The sequence below is a fragment of the Anomaloglossus baeobatrachus genome, unplaced genomic scaffold (genome assembly GCF_048569485.1).
Source record: "Anomaloglossus baeobatrachus isolate aAnoBae1 unplaced genomic scaffold, aAnoBae1.hap1 Scaffold_138, whole genome shotgun sequence".
Classification (NCBI taxonomy): Eukaryota; Metazoa; Chordata; class Amphibia; order Anura; family Aromobatidae; genus Anomaloglossus; species Anomaloglossus baeobatrachus.
Genome location: NW_027441908.1, coordinates 445473 through 467500, shown reverse-complemented (window position 1 = coordinate 467500; position 22028 = coordinate 445473). Strand labels below are relative to the sequence as shown.

The following is a 22028-nucleotide window of genomic DNA, read 5'->3' as shown; positions in this document are numbered from 1 at the left end:
TGCTGCTCCTGTTGTTGCTGCTGCTGCTGCTCCTGTTGTTGCTGCTGCTCCTGTTGTTGCTGCTGCTGCTGCTCCTGTTGTTGCTGCTGCTGCTCCTGTTGTTGCTGCTGCTGCTCCTGTTGTTGCTGCTGCTCCTGTTGTTGCTGCTGCTGCTGCTCCTGTTGCTGCTGCTGCTCCTGTTGTTGCTGCTGCTGCTCCTGTTGTTGCTGCTGCTGCTCCTGTTGTTGCTGCTGCTGCTCCTGTTGTTGCTGCTGCTGCTCCTGTTGTTGCTGCTGCTGCTCCTGTTGTTGCTGCTGCTGCTCCTGTTGTTGCTGCTGCTGCTCCTGTTGTTGCTGCTGCTGCTCCTGTTGTTGCTGCTGCTGCTCCTGTTGTTGCTGCTGCTGCTCCTGTTGTTGCTGCTGCTGCTCCTGTTGTTGCTGCTGCTGCTCCTGTTGTTGCTGCTGCTGCTCCTCGTGTTGCTGCTGCTGCTGCTGCTCCTCGTGTTGCTGCTGCTGCTGCTGCTCCTCGTGTTGCTGCTGCTGCTGCTGCTCCTCGTGTTGCTGCTGCTCCTCGTGTTGCTGCTGCTCCTCGTGTTGCTGCTGCTTCTGCTGCTGTTGCAATTTTGTTGTTGCTTTATTGCACCTTTTGTTTTCAGGATGAGAAGCCCTGCTCTTAACTTCTCAGTGCAAGGGATTGCAATGGTGTTTCTACAGATGGAGGAAGGGGGTGCACCAGGTTAGGGGTACACAAGTCATATAGGGGTCTCAGCAAGCAGTGGGAGAAGGGACTCTGGTTAGATGAGACAAAAGTTCAACTTTTTTAGCTCAATGCAGAATGCTATGTGTAGCCACTCATGGTGGAGGCAGAATCCTGCTGTGGGGAGGCTTTTCTTCAGCAGGGGCAGGGAAGCTGGTTAAAGGTGATGGGAAGATGAATGAAGCTAAATACAGGGCAATCCTGGAGGAAAACCTGTTAGAGGCTGCAGAAGACCCGAGACCGGGGCGTAGGTTCATCTTCCAGCAGGACAACAACCCTCAACATCCTGCAGATGTACATTGGAGGGTTCAGATCAGAGCGTATTCCTGTGTGTGAGCGGCCGAGGCACATTCCATACCCAAATACACCGAGATCACAGACGCCTCCATCCGATCTCACCGATCACAGGCGCCTCCATCCGATCTCACTGATCACAGGCGCCTCCATCCGATCTCACTGATCACAGGCGTCTCCATCCGATCACAGGTGCCTCCATCCGATCTCACTGATCACAGGCGCCTCCATCCGATCTCACTGATCACAGGCGCCTCCATCCGATCTCACTGATCACAGGCGTCTCCATCCGCTCTCTCCGATCACAGGCGCCTCCATCCGGTCTCGCCGATCACAGGCGCCTCCATCCGGTCTCGCCGATCACAGGCGCCTCCATCCGCTCTCTCCGATCACAGGCGTCTCCATCCGATCTCGCCAATCACAGGCGTCTCCATCCGATCACAGGCGCCTCCATCCGATCTCGCCAATCACAGGCGTCTCCATCCGATCACAGGCGCCTCCATCCGATCTCGCCAATCACAGGCGTCTCCATCCGATCACAGGCGCCTCCATCCGGTCTCGCCGATCACTGGCGCCTCCATCCGGTCTCGCCGATCACAGGCGCCTCCATCCGGTCTCGCCGATCACAGGCGCCTCCATCCGGTCTCGCCGATCACTGGCGCCTCCATCCAACCTCACTGACCGAGAGAATCTGGAGAGACCCCAAAAGACTATAGATGTGGTCCTACAAAGTGCTGACTCCAGGGGTGAATACTAATGGAAGACAGAGAAAGGTGGTCCTATAAAGTACTGACTCCGGGGACGGAATACTAATGGAAAGCAGAGGAAGAGGGTCCGACAAAGTGCTGACTCCAGGGGGGGTTGGGGGTGAATACTAACGCACAATGTTCAGATGTATATGTAGGACATTATTAGTAACCGGCCTCATTTCTTTACACCTCAGATACTTGTTTTCAGTGTTGGGGGTCACAGAACATCCCAATAACAGACATGTAGGTTTGTGGCTGTAAAGTGAAATAAAGTGGTAAAGTTCACGGGGTGTGAATACTTTTTGCTGGCACTGTATATATACGTCTGGAGGGGCCTGGGGTGGGGGCTCTGCAGAACTACTCTTCATGTCTTTGCCTTTCTCTTCCTGAAGACACGGGTCCTCTGCCTGGAGATGAAGGTGAGGTTCTGGCCCTCACGCCCGGGACGCCCTGCGCGCAGCAGTCGTTGTCTGACCTGCGCTTCCACCACCTGCACGGCAGTAACGCCCTGATAACTAACGGGGGGCGCACCGCACTGAGGAACAATTCACGTAGTGAATTCAATGATGCCATCGTCATGTCTAGCCGGTGAGTGGGGCTTCTCCATGGTGGGGCTGACTTCTGATTGCATTCCTCATCCTGACCTTCTTTCCAGGCCTCTGAGGGATGGAGAACTGTTTGAGATTGTCATTCAGAAGATGGTGGATCGCTGGTCGGGGTCCATAGAGGCAGGTGAGGGCCCAGTTCTTCAGCTGAAGCCCCCTCCCCTGTAAGTGCCTGAATGTGTGTAACATGTGGCCTCTCCCCAGGAGTGACAGCGATCCGCCCAGAGGAGCTGGAGTTCCCCAACACCATGACGGACATCGACTATGATACGTGGATGCTGAGGTGAGTGCAAGCCATGTGCACAGCGGAGGGGTTAGCCCACCATTGCTGGAGATGGTCCCCCGCTAACGCCATGGCACTCACGGTCTTCTATCTCTGTCAGTGGCACAGCCATCATGCAGGATGGGAACACGCTGAGGAATAACTATGGCTGTGATCTGGATTCTCTGGGATCAGGATCGAGGATCGGGATGATGAAAACCACCAGAGGAGATCTGCACTATTACATCAATGGCGAAGACCAAGGAGTCGCTTGCACAGGAGTGCCAGCGGGAAGAGGTGGGGGCAGGAGTGCCAACAGTAGGAAGTGGGGGAGGGACTGGCAACGGGAAGAGATGATGGCAGGAGTGTTGGCAGTGAGAGGTGGGGGCAGGAGTGCTAACAGTAGAAAGTGGGGGAGGGACTGGGAGCGGTAAGAGGTAATGACAGGAGTGTCGGCAGTGAGAGGTGGGGGCAGGAGTGTCGGCAGGGAGAGGGTGGGGGGGCAGGAGTGCCGGCGGTGAGAGGTGGGGGCAGAAGTGCTAACAGTAGAAAGTGGGGGAGGGACTGGCAGCGGGAAGAGATGATGGCAGGAGTGTCGGCAGTGAGAGGTGGGGGCAGGAATGTCGGCAGTGAGAGGTGGGGGCAGGAGTGTCGGCAGTGAGAGGTGGGGGCAGGAGTGTCGGCAGTGAGAGGTGGGGGCAGGAGTGTCGGCAGTGAGAGGTGGGGGCAGGAGTGTCGGCAGGGAGAGGGTGGGGGCAGGAATGTCGGCAGTGAGAGGTGGGGGCAGGAGTGTCGGCAGGGAGAGGGTGGGGGCAGGAGTGTCGGCAGGGAGAGGGTGGGGGCAGGAGTGTCGGCAGTGAGAGGTGGGGGCAGGAGTGTCGGCAGGGAGAGGGTGGGGGCAGGAGTGTCGGCAGTGAGAGGTGGGGGCAGGAATGTCGGCAGGGAGAGGTGAGGGCAGGAGTGTCGGCAGTGAGAGGTGGGGGCAGGAGTGCTAACAGTAGAAAGTGGGGGAGGGACTGGCAGCGGTAAGAGGTAATGACAGGAGTGTCGGCAGTGAGAGGTGGGGGCAGGAGTGCCGGCGGTGAGAGGTGGGGGCAGAAGTGCTAACAGTAGAAAGTGGGGGAGGGACTGGCAGCGGGAAGAGATGATGGCAGGAGTGTCGGCAGTGAGAGGTGGGGGCAGGAATGTCGGCAGGGAGAGGTGGGGGCAGGAATGTCGGCAGGGAGAGGTGGGGGTAGGAGTGTCGGCAGTGAGAGGTGGGGGCAGGAGTGTCGGCAGTGAGAGGTGGGGGCAGGAGTGTCGGCAGGGAGAGGGTGGGGGCAGGAATGTCGGCAGTGAGAGGTGGGGGCAGGAGTGTCGGCAGGGAGAGGGTGGGGGCAGGAGTGTCGGCAGGGAGAGGGTGGGGGCAGGAGTGTCGGCAGGGAGAGGGTGGGGGCAGGAGTGTCGGCAGTGAGAGGTGGGGGCAGGAGTGTCGGCAGGGAGAGGGTGGGGGCAGGAGTGGCGGCAGTGAGGGGTGGGGGCAGGAGTGTCGGCAGTGAGAGGTGGGGGCAGGAGTGTCGGCAGGGAGAGGGTGGGGGGGCAGGAGTGTCGGCAGGGAGAGGGTGGGGGCAGGAGTGTCGGCAGGGAGAGGTGGGGGCAGGAATGTCGGCAGGGAGAGGTGAGGGCAGGAGTGTCGGCAGTGAGAGGTGGGGGCAGGAGTGTCGGCAGTGAGAGGTGGGGGCAGGAGTGCCGGCGGTGAGAGGTGGGGGCAGAAGTGCTAACAGTAGAAAGTGGGGGAGGGACTGGCAGCGGGAAGAGATGATGGCAGGAGTGTCGGCAGTGAGAGGTGGGGGCAGGAATGTCGGCAGGGAGAGGTGGGGGCAGGAATGTCGGCAGGGAGAGGTGGGGGTAGGAGTGTCGGCAGTGAGAGGGTGGGGGCAGGAGTGTCGGCAGGGAGAGGGTGGGGGCAGGAGTGTCGGCAGGGAGAAGGTGGGGGCAGGAGTGTCGGCAGTGAGAGGTGGGGGCAGGAGTGTCGGCAGGGAGAGGGTGGGGGCAGGAGTGTCGGCAGTGAGAGGTGGGGGCAGGAGTGTCGGCAGGGAGAGGGTGGGGGGGCAGGAGTGTCGGCAGGGAGAGGGTGGGGGGGCAGGAGTGTCGGCAGGGAGAGGGTGGGGGGGCAGGAGTGTCGGCAGGGAGAGGTGGGGGCAGGAATGTCGGCAGGGAGAGGTGAGGGCAGGAGTGTCGGCAGTGAGAGGTGGGGGCAGGAGTGCTAACAGTAGAAAGTGGGGGAGGGACTGGCAGCGGTAAGAGGTAATGACAGGAGTGTCGGCAGTGAGAGGTGGGGGCAGGAGTGTCGGCAGTGAGAGGTGGGGGCAGGAGTGCCGGCGGTGAGAGGTGGGGGCAGAAGTGCTAACAGTAGAAAGTGGGGGAGGGACTGGCAGCGGGAAGAGATGATGGCAGGAGTGTCGGCAGTGAGAGGTGGGGGCAGGAATGTCGGCAGGGAGAGGTGGGGGTAGGAGTGTCGGCAGTGAGAGGTGGGGGCAGGAGTGTCGGCAGTGAGAGGTGGGGGCAGGAGTGTCGGCAGGGAGAGGGTGGGGGCAGGAATGTCGGCAGTGAGAGGTGGGGGCAGGAGTGTCGGCAGGGAGAGGGTGGGGGCAGGAGTGTCGGCAGGGAGAGGGTGGGGGCAGGAGTGTCGGCAGGGAGAGGGTGGGGGCAGGAGTGTCGGCAGGGAGAGGGTGGGGGCAGGAGTGTCGGCAGTGAGAGGTGGGGGCAGGAGTGTCGGCAGGGAGAGGTGGGGGCAGGAATGTCGGCAGTGAGAGGTGGGGGCAGGAGTGTTGGCAGTGAGAGGTGGGGGCAGGAGTGTTGGCAGGGAGAGGGTGGGAGGGCAGGAGTGTCGGCAGGGAGAGGGTGGGGGCAGGAGTGTCGGCAGGGAGAGGGTGGGGGCAGGAGTGTCGGCAGGGAGAGGTGGGGGGGGCAGGAGTGTCGGCAGGGAGAGGGTGGGGGCAGGAGTGTCGGCAGGGAGAGGGTGGGGGCAGGAGTGTCGGCAGGGAGAGGGTGGGGGCAGGAGTGTCGGCAGGGAGAGGGTGGGGGCAGGAGTGTCGGCAGTGAGAGGTGGGGGCAGGAGTGCTAACAGTCGAAAGTGGGGGAGGGACTGGCAGCGGTAAGAGGTAATGACAGGAGTGTCGGCAGTGAGAGGTGGGGGCAGGAGTGTCGGCAGTGAGAGGTGGGGGCAGGAGTGTCGGCAGGGAGAGGGTAGGGAGGCAAGAGTGTCGGCAGGGAGAGGTGGGGCAGGAGTGTCGGCAGGGAGAGGTGGGGGGGCAGGAGTGTCGGCAGGGAGAGGTGGGGGGGAAGCAGTGTCAGCAGAGAGAGGTGGGGGAGTAGGAGTGCCATCAGTGAGAGGTGGGGGCAGGAGTGCCAACAGGAGGAGGTTGGGAAAGGACTGGCAGCAGTAAGAGGTGTGGGAGAGATTGCCGGCAGTGAGAGGTGGGGTGGGAATGGCGGTGGTAAGAGGTGGGGGTGGGAGTGTTGGTGACAAGATTTGGGGCAGGAGTGCCGACTGTAGGAGGTGGGGAGGGACTTGCAGCAAGAAGAGGTGGGGGTGGAATTGGCAGCGAAAAGAGGTGGGGCGGAAGTGGGGGAGAGAATAGGTGGGGGCGGGAGTGGCGGAGAGAAGAGGTGGGGGCGGCTGTGAGTGGTAGGGGCGGGAGTGGCGGCGGTGAGCGGTGGGGACGGGAGTGACAGCAGTGAGCAGTGGCGGCGAGAAGAGGTGGGGATGTAAGTGTCGGTGGTAAGAGGTTGGGGCAGAAGTGGCGGCGAGAAGAGGTGGGGATGTACAGTCATATGTAAAAGTTTGGGCACCCCTATTAATGTTAACCTTTTTTCTTTATAACAATTTGGGTTTTTACATAGGCCAGGGAGGGACACACTGTTACAGGCGTGAGGCGGGCTCTCTGTGGGCGTGAGGCGGGCTCTCTGTGGGCGTGAGGCGGGCTCTCTGTGGGCGTGAGGCGGGCTCTCTGTGGGCGTGAGGCGGGCTCTCTGTGGGCGTGAGGCGGGCTCTCTGTGGGCGTGAGGCGGGCTCTCTGTGGGCGTGAGGCGGGCTCTCTGAGAACGGTCGGGCTGGCTGGTGGGGACATAGGTCTGTGACTTCCTGTTTTGTGCCTGTCAGATATCTACGCGGTCATAGACCTGTACGGACAATGCGTCCAGGTGTCGCTCACTGGTGGGAGTGGCCTCATCGACAACAGTTTATCGGCGAGTCATGTGACTGACAAGTCCCTCCCCACGCCTTCTCCTGGTGAGTCCGCTGTAGCGAGGCTGTCAGTGCGGCTGTGTGATCCTATTATTCCCTCCTTGCTGACTCTCTGCTCCAGTCCCCAGTGTGTCTCACCGGTTCCACTCCATCTGTGGAAAGAACGTGTCTGTCCTAGGTGATGGGACGCGCGCGGAGCGGAGCGTGGGCTACGCAGATGCCATCCTCTTCAGTAGTAGTGAGCTGCTGGTTAATGAGGTTTTCGAGGTGAGTGGGGCGCGGGTGGTGCGTGTTTGTCTGGACTTCCATTGTGTGTCCTCATCATCTCGTCTTTGTGACAGGTGAAGGTGGAGCGGCTGGACCTGCACTGGTCGGGGTCCTGTCATATTGGGGTCACCTCGATTCCACCACACGAGGCCCCGTTTCTGGGGGGAGGGCTCCCCACCTCAGCCATTGATCTCCGCTCACGTGTCACCTGGCTGGTTTCTGGGTCTCAGGTTCTGAGGAATGGCCAGCGCCTGCGGGAGAATTACTGCAGCAGTTTGGATCGGATCCGGGTACGTTCTGGTCCTGCATGATGAGGGATGTTGTGCAGCTTTACATCCGATGTGTCATGTGTCGTCTCTCCCCTTTTAGGCCGGCTGCAGACTGGGGGTCCGGCGTGATAGTGACGACACTCTGCACATAGTGATAAATGGGGACGACATGGGAGCAGCAGCCAGCGGGATCCCTAAGGTAAGTGACCCTGTGAGATCTTCCGGATCCCCTGAGACGAGACTGATCACATGGCCTTCACGGGGAGAGTATCGCTGCACAGCGCTTTGGGGGTCTTCTGCAGCACACCCTGCTGTAATGAAGGGGCGACAGCACGTGACCCTCAGTCATAAATCGACCCCGATCTTCATCAGCCGGCGACGCTTCCCAGTGTAATGTGCACTCTGACGTCTCGGCAGCTGCTCGGCCATAAAGGTTCACAGTGAGGGGCGAGGAGCCATCAGATCCCACGTTCTGGCACAAAATGGAGTGAGTGACTAGACTTCGGTCCCTCGCCTCCACGATATGCAGTCCGATCCCTCGTCTCCCCGGGGCGCACCGTCCGATCCCTCGTCTCCCCGGGGCGCACCGTCCGATCCCTCGTCTCCCCGGGGCGCACCGTCCGATCCCTCGTCTCCCCGGGGCGCACCGTCCGATCCCTCGTCTCCCCGGGGCGCACCGTCCGATCCCTCGTCTCCCCGGGGCGCACCGTCCGATCCCTCGTCTCCCCGGGGCGCACCGTCCGATCCCTCGTCTCCCCGGGGCGCACCGTCCGATCCCTCGTCTCCCCGGGGCGCACCGTCCGATCCCTCGTCTCCCCGGGGCGCACCGTCCGATCCCTCGTCTCCCCGGGGCGCACCGTCCGATCCCTCGTCTCCCCGGGGCGCACCGTCCGATCCCTCGTCTCCCCGGGGCGCACCGTCCGATCCCTCGTCTCCCCGGGGCGCACCGTCCGATCCCTTTCTTTAAGTGATTATTATTGAGAAGTGGAAGGAACTGCAGCAACTCAGCCATTAAGTGCTGACCCCATAACATTACAGAATGGGGGTCTGAGTGCTGAGGAGGAGATGACAGAGAAGACCCCACTGCTCTGCTGACCACATAACATTACACAGCGGGGGCCGAGTGATGAGGAGCAGAGAAGACCCCACCACTCTACTGACCCCATAACTGCAGACTCCAGACCTTCTCTGGTAACATCAGAACAAACCCTGCACAAGCACAATACCGCACCATACATCACCAAGCACAATGCAGCACCATACATCACCAAGCACAATGCAGCACCATACATCACCAAGCACAATGCAGCACCATACATCACCAAGCACAATGCAGAGTGTCGGATGGAGCAGTGCACATACTTTTCTCCATATTAATGTCTGTAACAGATGTAGATGAGCACAGAGAAGCCCCCGGAGGTGGATATGGGGGTGCACATACTTTTCTCTGTATTAATGTCTATGGATGTAGATGAGGACAGAGAAGCCCCCGGAGGTGGATGTGGGGGGGCACATACTTTTATCCGTATTAATGTCAATGGATGTGGTTGGAGGACAGAAGTCCTTGACGTTTCGCCCTCTTCTCTACCCTCAGGGGGTTTACGCCATCCTGGATCTTCACGGCTCCATCACGGCGCTGTCAGTCGTCAGCTCTTCGGTTCTGGAGGAGTCGGACGCCACCAAGCCGCCATCTGTAAATTCGGAGAGTGAGGAGGAAGAGGAGACGGAGCACAATGTGCGTATTCCCTGCCCCCGCAGCCTTCTCCTCCACTGCAGGGTGATGCTAATGCTGTGCTCCTTTTTTTTTTTTTTCAGGCCGAACCCCCGCCCGCCCTCCAGCCACAGTCACTGCACTTTATGGGGAATCACGGGAAAAACATACAACTGTCACACGGAAACAGGACGGCGACGCGCGTGGGCAGCTACAACCAGGGCATCGTGGTGCTGACCCAGCCGCTGCCTCCGCTTTTCTTGTTCCAGGTGGGGCAGCAAGCGGTACTTGCGGGACCACTAGGCTGAGGCCACTGCTGACCCCACTGTCACCTGTTCCCCCACCCCCCCAGGTCAGGATAGATCAGTTGTCTCCGCGCTGGACGTCCTCGCTGTCCATCGGTCTTATTGGTGTTTCTCCCGAGAGGCTCAACTTCCCTGCCACAGCCGCCGCCCTGAAGAAGAGCGCCTGGATCTTCCAGCGCAGCGCTATCATCTATAATGGCGCCAAGGTACCACAAGGGTGACACATAGGAGCCCCCCAACATGACCCCCACTGTCCATGACACCCTGAGCCTGACCGTAATCCCTCCCCCCTGCCCAGCTGTGACTATCCACTGTCGCCAACAGTGACCCTCCCCCCACACTCAGATCCAGCTGTGCTCCCTCGACTCTCACCCAACCGTGACCCTCCCCCACACTCACTCATCTGTGCCCCCCCACTCTCAGCCAACCGTGACCCTCCCCCCACACTCAGACCCAGCTGTTCTCCCTCGACTCTCGTCCAACCGTGACCCTCCCCCCACTCTCATGCAACCGTGACCCTCCCCCACTCTCACCTGACACTGACCTTTCCCCAGTCTCACCCGACTCCCCCCATTCTCCCCTTGCAGGTGACTCCCCACCACTTTTGCATGTGACCCTCCCCCACACTCAGACCTGGTTGTGACTCCATCCATTCTCCCTCGCGGGGACTCCCCACCACTCTTGCACGTGACTCTCCCCCACAATCAGACCTGGTTGTGACTGTTAGGGTGAACTCTTACAAAGTTCCAGAAGTTGCCTACTGCCTGGCCTAATTGGTGTGGATCGAGCGCATGCTTGAAAAATGAGATCAGACACAGTCGAATAATCATCTTTCCTCGACCAAGGTCTGCCAAGACTGCTTTATTTCAACTGAAGCATGCTCTGATATAACCTTGGAAAGGGGCATGTCCGGATGTGGTCATTGGTCAGTGGGTTGAACAATGTGTTAGTCCATGAGCTGATTGGTGGGCATCATTGTAGGCGGGTCTATGATGTCATTGGATGGATCCATGCTGATGGTAGAGTCTGTGATGTCATCGGTGGCCATCTTAGTTATATCTGAAAACCTGGCTCATGTATAGAGAATCGATTAAATTGAACACACTTCTCACAATCCTCTGCATACATTGGTTAATTAAGTATTTGATCTAATGGCTCGCCTCAACAGTGACTCCACCCATTCTCCCCTGCGGGGATTACCCATCACTCTCGCACGTGACCCTCCCCCACTCTCAGACCTGGTTGTGACTCCACCCATTCTTCCCCTCGGGGACTCTCCACCACTCTCGCACGTGACCCTCCCCCACTCTCAGACCTGGTTGTGACTCCACCCATTCTTCCCCGCGGGGACTCCCCACCACTCTCGCACGTGAACCTCCCCCACTCTCAGACCTGGTTGTGACTCCACCCATTCTCCCCCGCGGGGACTCCCCACCACTCTCGCACGTGAACCTCCCCCACTCTCAGACCTGGTTGTGACTCCACCCATTCTCCCCCGCGGGGACTCCCCACCACTCTCGCACGTGAACCTCCCCCACTCTCAGACCTGGTTGTGACTCCACCCATTCTCCCCTGCGGGGACTCCCCACCACTCTCGCACGTGAACCTCCCCCACTCTCAGACCTGGTTGTGACTCCACCCATTCTTCCCCTCGGGGACTCCCCACCACTCTCGCACGTGAACCTCCCCCACTCTCAGACCTGGTTGTGACTCCACCCATTCTCCCCCGCGGGGAGTCTCCACCACTCAAGCACGTGACCCCCTATCACACACACCGTTCCCGTGTGCCTGCCTCCTCCACCCGCTCTGATGACTTCCTGCTCCTTGCCTCTAGATCCGTGAAGGGTACGGGCCGAATCTTGACCTGTGTCCTGAGGGAACCTGTGTCGGCCTGTTGCTGGATTCCTCCGGTGGTCTCCACTTATACATTAATGGCCTGGATCAGGGGGTGGGAGCGCAAGACCTCCCTGAGCTGTGCTATGTGGTGATCGATCTGTACGGACAGTGTGAGCAGGTCAGTGTATACGGGGGGCCGCATCAAGAGGGGTCTGTACGGGGTGTGGTCCGGGATATTTTTGGGGGGCTCTTGTGAGGTCAGTGATATATATGGGGGGCTCTTGTGGGGTCAGTGATATATATGGGGGGCTCCTGTGGTGTGATGATTTGTTGCCTATCGTGTCTTCTCTGCAGGTTACCATAGTGACCGGAGAGGCGCAGGGGGCGGAGTCTAATGCTCATGAGGGTCATATTCCTGGAGAGAGGGAGAAGGCAGACATGGTGGACGGTGAGTGATTGCCATTATCAGAAGACTGAGGAGGAGTGGGTCGTCCGGTATGGTCTACCGTGTGGCCTGTCCCCTCACTACACCAACCCCCCCCACACCAGACCTTACCCCCTCAATACACAGACCACCCCCACAATAAACAGACCACCCCACAATACACAGACACCACACCAGACCTCACCCCCATAATACACCGACTCCTCATAATACACTGATTCCCACACAATACACCTCACCCCCACAATACACGACCCCCCACAATACACAACCCCCCACAACACACCTCACCCTCACAATACACCAACCCTGCACCACGTGTAACCCCCAAACTATACCGACCCCGCGCCACACTTCACCCCCACAATACACCAACACTGCACCACAGCTCCCCCCCACACTACACCTCATCCAATCTATATTCTTTTTATGAAGCTCTCTTTACGCTCTCAACCAAACAAATGAGCTATATGTTCTCCATATGAAGCGTTCAATACTTTCTATGATGCGCTGTATACGTACTATCTCTGTGAATCGCTCTTTACATTCTCTCCCTATGAATGCTCTATCCATTATCGCCTCCTAGAGCTTTCTATATGTTCTCTCGCTATGATGCGTGCTATAGATTTTCTCTCTATGCAGTGCTCTATACATTCTCTCTATACAGTGCTCTATACATTCTCTCTATGAAGCGCTCTATACATTATCTCTATGAAGCGCTCTATACATTCTCTCTATGAAGCGCTCTATACATTCTTTCCCTATGAATGCTCTATCCATTATCGCCTCCTAGAGCTCTCTATATGTTCTCTCCCTATGATTCGTTCTCTGTATGAAGCGCGCTATTTGTTCTCTGTATGAAGCGCTCTATTTGTTCTCTGTATGAAGCGCTCTATTTGTTCTCTGTATGAAGCGCGCTATTTGTTCTCTGTATGAAGCGCGCTATTTGTTCTCTGTATGAAGCGCGCTATTTGTTCTCTGTATGAAGCGCTCTATTTGTTCTCTGTATGAAGCGCTCTATTTGTTCTCTGTATGAAGCGCTCTATTTGTTCTCTGTATGAAGCGCGCTATTTGTTCTCTGAAGTGCGCTATTTGTTCTCTGTATGAAGTGCGCTATTTGTTCTCTGTATGAAGCGCGCTATTTGTTCTCTGTATGAAGCGCGCTATTTGTTCTCTGTATGAAGCGCGCTATTTGTTCTCTGTATGAAGCGCTCTATTTGTTCTCTGTATGAAGCGCTCTATTTGTTCTCTGTATGAAGCGCGCTATTTGTTCTCTGAAGTGCGCTATTTGTTCTCTGTATGAAGCGCTCTATTTGTTCTCTGTATGAAGCGCTCTATTTGTTCTCTGTATGAAGCGCGCTATTTGTTCTCTGTATGAAGCGCTCTATTTGTTCTCTGTATGAAGTGCGCTAATTGTTCTCTGTATGAAGCGCTCTATTTGTTCTCTGTATGAAGCGCTCTATTTGTTCTCTGTATGAAGCGCTCTATTTGTTCTCTGTATGAAGCGCTCTATTTGTTCTCTGTATGAAGCGCGCTATTTGTTCTCTGTATGAAGCGCTCTATTTGTTCTCTGTATGAAGCGCTCTATTTGTTCTCTGTAGCAAGCGCGCTATTTGTTCTCTGTATGAAGCGCGCTATTTGTTCTCTGTATGAAGCGCTTTATTTGTTCTCTGTATGAAGCGCGCTATTTGTTCTCTGTATGAAACGTGCTATTTGTTCTCTGTATGAAACGTGCTATTTGTTCTCTGTATGAAGCGCTCTATTTGTTCTCTGTATGAAGCGCTCTATTTGTTCTCTGTATGAAGCGCTCTATTTGTTCTCTGCATGAAGCGCTCTATTTGTTCTCTGTATGAAGCGCGCTATTTGTTCTCTGTATGAAGCGCTCTATTTGTTCTCTGTATGGAGCGCTCTATTTGTTCTCTGTATGAAGTGCTCTATTTGTTCTCTGTATGAAGCGCTCTATTTGTTCTCTGTATGGAGCGCTCTATTTGTTCTCTGTATGAAGCGCTCTATTTGTTCTCTTTATGGAGCGCGCTATTTGTTCTCTGTATGAAGCGCTCTATTTGTTCTCTGTATTAAGCGCTCTATTTGTTCTCTGTATGAAGCGCGCTATTTGTTCTCTGTATGAAGCGCGCTGTCCTCTGTATGAAGCGCTCTATTTGTTCTCTGTATGAAGCGCTCTATTTGTTCTCTGTATGAAGCGCGCTATTTGTTCTCTGTATGAAGCGCTCTATTTGTTCTCTGTATGAAGCACTCTATTTGTTCTCTGTATGAAGCGCTCTATTTGTTCTCTGTATGAAGCACTCTATTTGTTCTCTGTATGAAGCGCTCTATTTGTTCTCTGTATGAAGCGCTCTATTTGTTCTCTGTATGAAGCGCGCTATTTGTTCTCTGTATGAAGCGCTCTATTTGTTCTCTGTATGAAGCGCTCTATTTGTTCTCTGTATGAAGCTCTCTATTTGTTCTCTGTATGGAGCGCTCTATTTGTTCTCTATATGAAGCGCTCTATTTGTTCTCTGTATGAAGCGCGCTGTCCTCTGTATGAAGCGCTCTATTTGTTCTCTGTATGAAGCGCTCTATTTGTTCTCTGTATGAAGCGCTCTATTTGTTCTCTGTATGAAGCGCGCTATTTGTTCTCTGAAGTGCGCTATTTGTTCTCTGTATGAAGCGCTCTATTTGTTCTCTGTATGAAGCGCGCTATTTGTTCTCTGTATGAAGCGCTCTATTTGTTCTCTGTATGAAGTGCTCTATTTGTTCTCTGTATGAAGCGCTCTATTTGTTCTCTGTATGGAGCGCTCTATTTGTTCTCTATATGAAGCGCTCTATTTGTTCTCTGTATGAAGCGTGCTGTCCTCTGTATGAAGCGCTCTATTTGTTCTCTGCATGAAGCGCTCTATTTGTTCTCTGTATGAAGCGCTCTATTTGTTCTCTGTATGAAGCGCTCTATTTGTTCTCTGTATGAAGCGCTCTATTTGTTCTCTGTATGAAGCGCTCTATTTGTTCTCTGTATGAAGCGCGCTATTTGTTCTCTGTATGAAGCGCTCTATTTGTTCTCTGTATGAAGCGCTCTATTTGTTCTCTGTATGAAGCGCTTTATTTGTTCTCTGTATGAAGCGCGCGGTTCTCTGTATGAAGCGCTCTATTTGTTCTTTGTATCATAGTATCATAGTATCATAGTTTTTAAGGTTGAAGGGAGACTCTAAGTCCATCTAGTTCAACCCGTAGCCTAACATGTTGATCCAGAGGAAGGCAAAAAAAACCCCAATGTGGCAAACAGGTTCCAATGGGGAAAAATTTCCTTCCTGACTCCACATCCGGCAATCAGACTAGTTCCCTGGATCAATACCCTGTCATAAAATCTAATATACATAACTGGTAATATTAAATTTTTCAAGAAAGGCATCCAGGCTCTGCTTAAATGTTAGTAGTGAATCACTCATTATAACATCATGCGGCAGAGAGTTCCATAGTCTCACTGCTCGTACAGTAAAGAATCCTCGTCTGTGATTATGATTAAACCTTCTTTCCTCAAGACGTAGCGGATGCCCCCGTGTTCCAGTCGCAGGCCTAGGTGTAAAAAGATCTTTGGAAAGGTCTCTGTACTGTCCCCTCATATATTTATACATTGTGATTAGATCCCCCCTAAGCCTTCGTTTTTCCAAACTAAATAACCCCAAGTTTAATAACCTATCTTGGTATTGCAGCCCACCCATTCCTCTAATAATCTTGGTCGCTCTTCTTTGCACCCTCTCCAGTTCAGCTATGTCCTTCTTATATATCGGTGACCAGAATTGTACACAGTATATAAGTGCGGTCGCGCTAGTGACTTGTACAGAGGTAGAACTATATTTTTTTCATGAACACTTATACCTCTTTTAATACATCCCATTATTTTATTAGCCCTGGCAGCAGCTGCCTGACACTGTCCACTAAAGTGAAGTTTACCATCCACCCATACACCCAAGTCTTTTTCTGTGTCTGTTTTACCCAGTGTTCTACAATTAAGTACATAATCATAAATGTTATTTCCTCTACCCAAGTGCATGACCTTACATTTATCTACATTAAACTTCAATTGCCACTTCTCAGCCCAATCCTCCAATTTACATAAATCTCCCTGTAATATAAAATTATCCTCCTCTGTATTGATTACTCTGCAGAGTTTAGTATCATCTGCAAATATTAAAATTCTACTCCGCATGCCCCCAACAAGGTCATTTATAAATATGTTGAAAAGAAGCGGGCCCAATACTGACCCCTGTGGTACCCCACTATGAACTGAGACCCAGTCCGAGTACGTACCATTAATAACCACCCTTTGTTTCCTATCACTGAGCCAGTTTTTAACCCAGTTACACATATTTTCCCCTATCCCCATTATTCTCATTTTATGTACCAACCTTTTGTGTGGCACCGTATCAAAAGCTTTTGAAAAGTCCATATACACAACATCCACTGCATTTCCCTGCTCCAGGCTTGAACTTACCTCTTCATAGAAGCTGATCAAATTAGTTTGACAGGATCGATCCCTCATAAACCCATGTTGATACTCTGTCATAAGGTTATTTTTCTTCAGATACTCCAGTATAGCATCTCTCAAGAAACCCTCAAGGATTTTACCAACCGTAGAGGTTACACTTACCGGCCTATAATTTCCCGGCTCAGTTTTTGTCCCCTTTTTGAATATTGGCACCACATTTGCTATGCGCCAGTCCTGCGGTACCGACCCTGTTATTAAGGAATCTGAGAAGATTAAAAATAATGGTCTATCTATCACAGAACTCAATTCCTGTAGTACTCTGGGGTGTAGCCATCCGGGCCCGGAGATTTGTCAACCTTAGTGATTTCGAGGCGGCGGCGTACTTCCTGCTGGGTTAAGCAGGTAATATTCAAGGGTGAATTTATGGTATCACTGGTCATGTCATCTGCCATGGCATTTTCTTGTATAAAAACCGTAGAAAAAAAGTCATTCAGCAGGTTGGCTTTACCCTCATCCCCTTCCACCATTTCACCAAGACTATTTTTAAGGGGGCCAACACTATCGCTTTTCAGTTTTTTACTGTTTATGTAGTTAAAGAATATTTTAGGATTATTTTTACTTTCTCTCGCAATGAGTCTCTCTGTCTCAAACTTAGCTAACTTAATTTGCTTTTTACATATTTTATTTAATTTTCTATAATTATATAATGCCTCATCACTACCTACCCTCTTTAATTCTTTTAAGGCTTTCTGTTTTTCTTTTATTGCTTCCCTTACAGCTCTATTTAGCCATAGGGGTTTCCTCCTATTTCTAGCATGTTTGTTCCCATAGGGTATATTTTCTGCACAAGCCCTATTCAGGATGCTCATAAAAGTCTCCCATTTGCTTTGTGTACTTTTATTACTTAGTACATCATCCCAGTTTATTGCACTAAGATCATCTCTCAACAGTTTAAAATTTGCTTTCCTGAAGTTTAGTGTCCTTGTAGCCCCTCTACTAGACATCTTACTAAAGAATACATGAAAACTTATTATTTTGTGATCACTATTCCCCAAGTAACCCCCAACTTGTATATTTGATATGCGGTCTGGCCTATTGGTTAGTACAAGGTCTAGTAGTGCTCCCCCTCTTGTGGGGTCCTGTACCATTTGTGAAAGGTAATTATCTTTCATTGTTATCAAAAATCTATTTCCTTTGCTGGAACTGCAAGTTTCTGTTCCCCAATTTATATCAGGATAGTTAAAGTCCCCCATAATAATTACCTCTCCGAGACTCGCTGCTTTATCAATTTGCTTTATGAGGAGATTCTCTACCTCTTCCATAATATTCGGCGTCTTATAACACACCCCTATCAGTATTTTATTATTCATTCTCCCCCCCCTTATCTCCACCCATAGGGACTCTACATTCTCAGTACCCTCACATATGTTGTCACGCAGGATGGGTTTTAAGGATGATTTTACATATAGACACACACCTCCCCCTCGCTTATTTGTACGGTCATTCCTGAATAGGCTATAACCCTGTAAATTAACAGCCCAGTCATAGCTCTCATCCAGCCATGTCTCTGATATCCCCACTATATCATAATTTTCTTCCAACAATATTAATTCTAATTCCTCCACCTTATTTGTGAGGCTTCGGGCATTAGTGTACATGCACGTTACGTATGACTCTGTACCTGTATTCCTGCTTACTGTATTAACTGTCCTAACCCTTCCCCCCGTACCACCCCCAATTTCATTACTTGTGCCCTGGTCACTATCTGCACTACATTCCCCTTCTATAAAGTGAATACCCTCGCCCCCCATTCCTAGTTTAAACACTCCTCCAACCTTCTAGCCATTTTCTGCCCCAGCAGAGCTGCACCTTCCCCATTAAGATGCAGCCCATCCCTAGCATAGAATCTGTAGCCAACTGAAAAGTCGGCCCAATTCTCCAGGAACCCAAACCCCTCTTTCCTACACCAATTCCTGAGCCACCTGTTAACCTCCCTGATCTCTCTTTGCCTCTCTGGTGTGGCTCGTGGCACAGGTAGTATTTCCGAAAATACCACCTTTGAGGTCCATGCTTTAAGCTTACAACCTAATTCCCTGAAATCATCTTTAAGGACCTTCCACCTACCTCTAACTTTGTCATTTGTGCCAATGTGTACAATGACCGCTGGGTCCTCCCCAGCCCCTCCCAGTAATCTATCAACCCGATCAGCGATGTGCCGAACTCGAGCGCCAGGAAGACAACACACTGTTCGGCGATCCCTGTCTTTGTGACAGATTGCCCTATCTGTCCCCCTAATAATTGAGTCCCCCACTACCAGTACCTGTCTTGCCTGCCCTGCACTCCTATTCCCCCCCTTACTGGAGCAGACACTCCTCTGGCATTCAGAGGTCATGCCTTGCTGCAGCAATGCTACCCCTGTAATGACATCCCCCTCATCTGCCAAGTTTGCAAACCTATTGGGGTGTGTCAGTTCAGGACTAGCCTTCCTAGCACTTTTCCCTTTACCCCCCTTTCTAACTGTCACCCAGCTACCTACCTCACCGTCCTGCCGCTCCCTACTACGATCCTCCCCCACATCTGACCCAGCAAGCTGCTGCTCAGTGAGCAGCAGACTCCTTTCCATATTGCTAATGCATCTCAGAGTTGCCAGCTGCTCACTTAGATCCAGTATCTGGGCTTCCAAATGTGCAACTTGCTCACATCTCGAACAACAGTATGCACCCTCGAATGGCTTTTCAAGGACTGCATACATGAGACAAGATGTACACTGGATCGCATTAGCAATAGTGGAGCACATTTTCTAATGGGGATAGCACTAAACAAATGTTAAGTAATTAAACAACTAAATACAAACAATTCTACTCACACTTATTTTTGCTCACTCACGCTCACAATGAAGAAGACAGGCTAAAATTCGCGCGCCGCTAGGCGCGCGGTTTTCAGAAGTCTTCCTTCCGGCTGTAACGGCCAAAACCCGGTTCTCCTTGAGCTCGCGGTGACTCTTCACTTATCCCAGAAGGCACTGGGAATATGCAAATTATCCTCGCAAGACTCCTTCCCTGGCTTTCAGAAGTCTTCCTTCCGGCTGTAACGGCCAAAACCCGGTTCTCCTTGAGCTCGCGGTGACTCTTCACTTATCCCAGAAGGCACTGGGAATATGCAAATTATCCTCGCAAGACTCCTTCCCTGGCTTTCAGAAGTCTTCCTTCCGGCTGTAACGGCCAAAACCCGGTTCTCCTTGAGCTCGCGGTGACTCTTCACTTATCCCAGAAGGCACTGGGAATATGCAAATTATCCTCGCAAGACTCCTTCCCTGGCTTTCAGAAGTCTTCCTTCCGGCTGTAACGGCCAAAACCCGGTTCTCCTTGAGCTCGCGGTGACTCTTCACTTATCCCAGAAGGCACTGGGAATATGCAAATTATCCTCGCAAGACTCCTTCCCTGGCTTTCAGAAGTCTTCCTTCCGGCTGTAACGGCCAAAACCCGGTTCTCCTTGAGCTCGCGGTGACTCTTCACTTATCCCAGAAGGCACTGGGAATATGCAAATTATCCTCGCAAGACTCCTTCCCTGGCTTTCAGAAGTCTTCCTTCCGGCTGTAACGGCCAAAACCCGGTTCTCCTTGAGCTCGCGGTGACTCTTCACTTATCCCAGAAGGCACTGGGAATATGCAAATTATCCTCGCAAGACTCCTTCCCTGGCTTTCAGAAGTCTTCCTTCCGGCTGTAACGGCCAAAACCCGGTTCTCCTTGAGCTCGCGGTGACTCTTCACTTATCCCAGAAGGCACTGGGAATATGCAAATTATCCTCGCAAGACTCCTTCCCTGGCTTTCAGAAGTCTTCCTTCCGGCTGTAACGGCCAAAACCCGGTTCTCCTTGAGCTCGCGGTGACTCTTCACTTATCCCAGAAGGCACTGGGAATATGCAAATTATCCTCGCAAGACTCCTTCCCTGGCTTTTTGAAGCGCTCTATTTGTTCTCTGTATGAAGCGCGCTATTTGTTCTCTGTATGAAGCGCTCTATTTGTTCTCTGTATGGAGCGCTCTATTTGTTCTCTATGAAGCGCGCTATTTGTTCTCTGTATGAAGCGTGCTATTTGTTCTCTGTATGAAGTGCTCTATTTGTTCTCTGTATGAAGCGCTCTATTTGTTCTCTGTATGGAGCGCGCTATTTGTTCTCTGTATGAGGCGCTCTATTTGTTCTCTGTATGAAGCGCTCTATTTGTTCTCTGTATGAAGCACGCTATTTGTTCTCTGTATGAAGCGCTCTATTTGTTCTCTGTATGAAGCGCTCTATTTGTTCTCTGTATGAAGCGCTCTATTTGTTCTCTGTATGAAGCGCTCTATTTGTTCTCTGTATGAAGCGCGCTATTCTCTGTATGAAGCGCTCTATTTGTTCTCTGTATGAAGCGTGCTATTTGTTCTCTGTATGAAGCGCTCTATTTGTTCTCTGTATGGAGCGTGCTATTTGTTCTCTGTATGAAGCGTGCTATTTGTTCTCTGTATGAAGCGCTCTATTTGTTCTCTGTATGAAGCGCGCTATTTGTTCTCTGTATGAAGCGCTCTATTTGTTCTCTGTATGGAGCGCTCTATTTGTTCTCTGTATGAAGCGCGCTATTTGTTCTCTGTATGAAGCGCTCTATTTGTTCTCTGTATGGAGCGCTCTATTTGTTCTCTGTATGAAGCGCGCTATTTGTTCTCTGTATGAAGCGCGCTATTTGTTCTCTGTATGAAGCATGCTATTTGTTCTCTGTATGAAGCGCTCTATTTGTTCTCTGTATGAAGCGCTCTATTTGTTCTCTGTATGAAGCGCTCTATTTGTTCTCTGTATGAAGCGTGCTATTTGTTCTCTGTATGAAGCGCGCTATTTGTTTTCTGTATGAAGCGCTCTATTTGTTCTCTGTATGGAGCGCGCTATTTGTTCGCTGTATGAAGCGCGCTATTTATTCTCTGTATGAAGCGCGCTATTCTCTGTATGAAGCGCGCTATTCTCTGTATGAAGCGCGCTATTCTCTGTATGAAGCGCGCTATTCTCTGTATGAAGCGCTCTATTTGTTCTCTGTATGAAGCGCTCTATTTGTTCTCTGTATGAAGCGCTCTATTTGTTCTCTGTATGAAGCGCTCTATTTGTTCTCTGTATGAAGCGCGCTGTTCTCTGTATGAAGCGCTCTATTTGTTCTCTGTATGAAGCGCTCTATTTGTTCTCTGTATGAAGCGTGCTATTTGTTCTCTGTATGAAGCGCGCTATTTGTTCTCTGTATGAAGCGCTCTATTTGTTCTCTGTATGAAGCGCGCTATTTGTTCTCTGTATGAAACGTGCTATTTGTTCTCTGTATGAAGCGTGCTATTTGTTCTCTGTATGAAGCGCTCTATTTGTTCTCTGTATGAAGCGCTCTATTCTCTGTATGAAGCGTGCTATTTGTTCTCTGTATGAAGCGCGCTATTTGTTCTCTGTATGAAGCGCGCTATTTGTTCTCTGTATGAAGCGCGCTGTCCTCTGTATGAAGCGCTCTATTTGTTCTCTGTATGAAGCGCTCTATTTGTTCTCTGTATGAAGCGCGCTATTTGTTCTCTGTATGAAGCGCTCTATTTGTTCTCTGTATGAAGCGCTCTATTTGTTCTCTGTATGAAGCACTCTATTTGTTCTCTGTATGAAGCACTCTATTTGTTCTCTGTATGAAGCGCGCTATTTGTTCTCTGTATGAAGCGCTCTATTTGTTCTCTGTATGAAGCGCGCTATTTGTTCTCTGTATGGAGCGCTCTATTTGTTCTCTGTATGAAGCGCTCTATTTGTTCTCTGTATGGAGCGCTCTATTTGTTCTCTATATGAAGCGCTCTATTTGTTC

At 52.2% G+C, this 22028-nt stretch overlaps 2 protein-coding genes across 2 annotated transcripts in view; one reads left to right on the top strand and one right to left on the bottom strand.

Annotated features, from left to right (window-relative positions):
- Positions 1–2146, bottom strand: part of LOC142260605 (uncharacterized) — a 6080-nt gene extending 3934 nt beyond the window's left edge. The window contains 1 exon segment of the mRNA XM_075332001.1: positions 2102–2146. Within this exon segment, the coding sequence (XP_075188116.1) occupies positions 2102–2146 (45 nt within the window).
- Positions 1–22028, top strand: part of NEURL4 (neuralized E3 ubiquitin protein ligase 4) — a 203518-nt gene that overhangs the window by 103264 nt on the left and 78226 nt on the right. Inside the window, exons 11-23 of the mRNA XM_075332000.1 lie at positions 2171–2366; positions 2434–2510; positions 2588–2666; positions 2767–2942; positions 6790–6918; positions 6995–7140; positions 7215–7430; positions 7510–7608; positions 9004–9144; positions 9225–9389; positions 9473–9631; positions 11260–11439; positions 11616–11709. Coding sequence (XP_075188115.1) covers positions 2171–2366; positions 2434–2510; positions 2588–2666; positions 2767–2942; positions 6790–6918; positions 6995–7140; positions 7215–7430; positions 7510–7608; positions 9004–9144; positions 9225–9389; positions 9473–9631; positions 11260–11439; positions 11616–11709 — 1857 coding nt within the window. The remainder of the gene's footprint in view (positions 1–2170; positions 2367–2433; positions 2511–2587; positions 2667–2766; positions 2943–6789; positions 6919–6994; positions 7141–7214; positions 7431–7509; positions 7609–9003; positions 9145–9224; positions 9390–9472; positions 9632–11259; positions 11440–11615; positions 11710–22028) is intronic.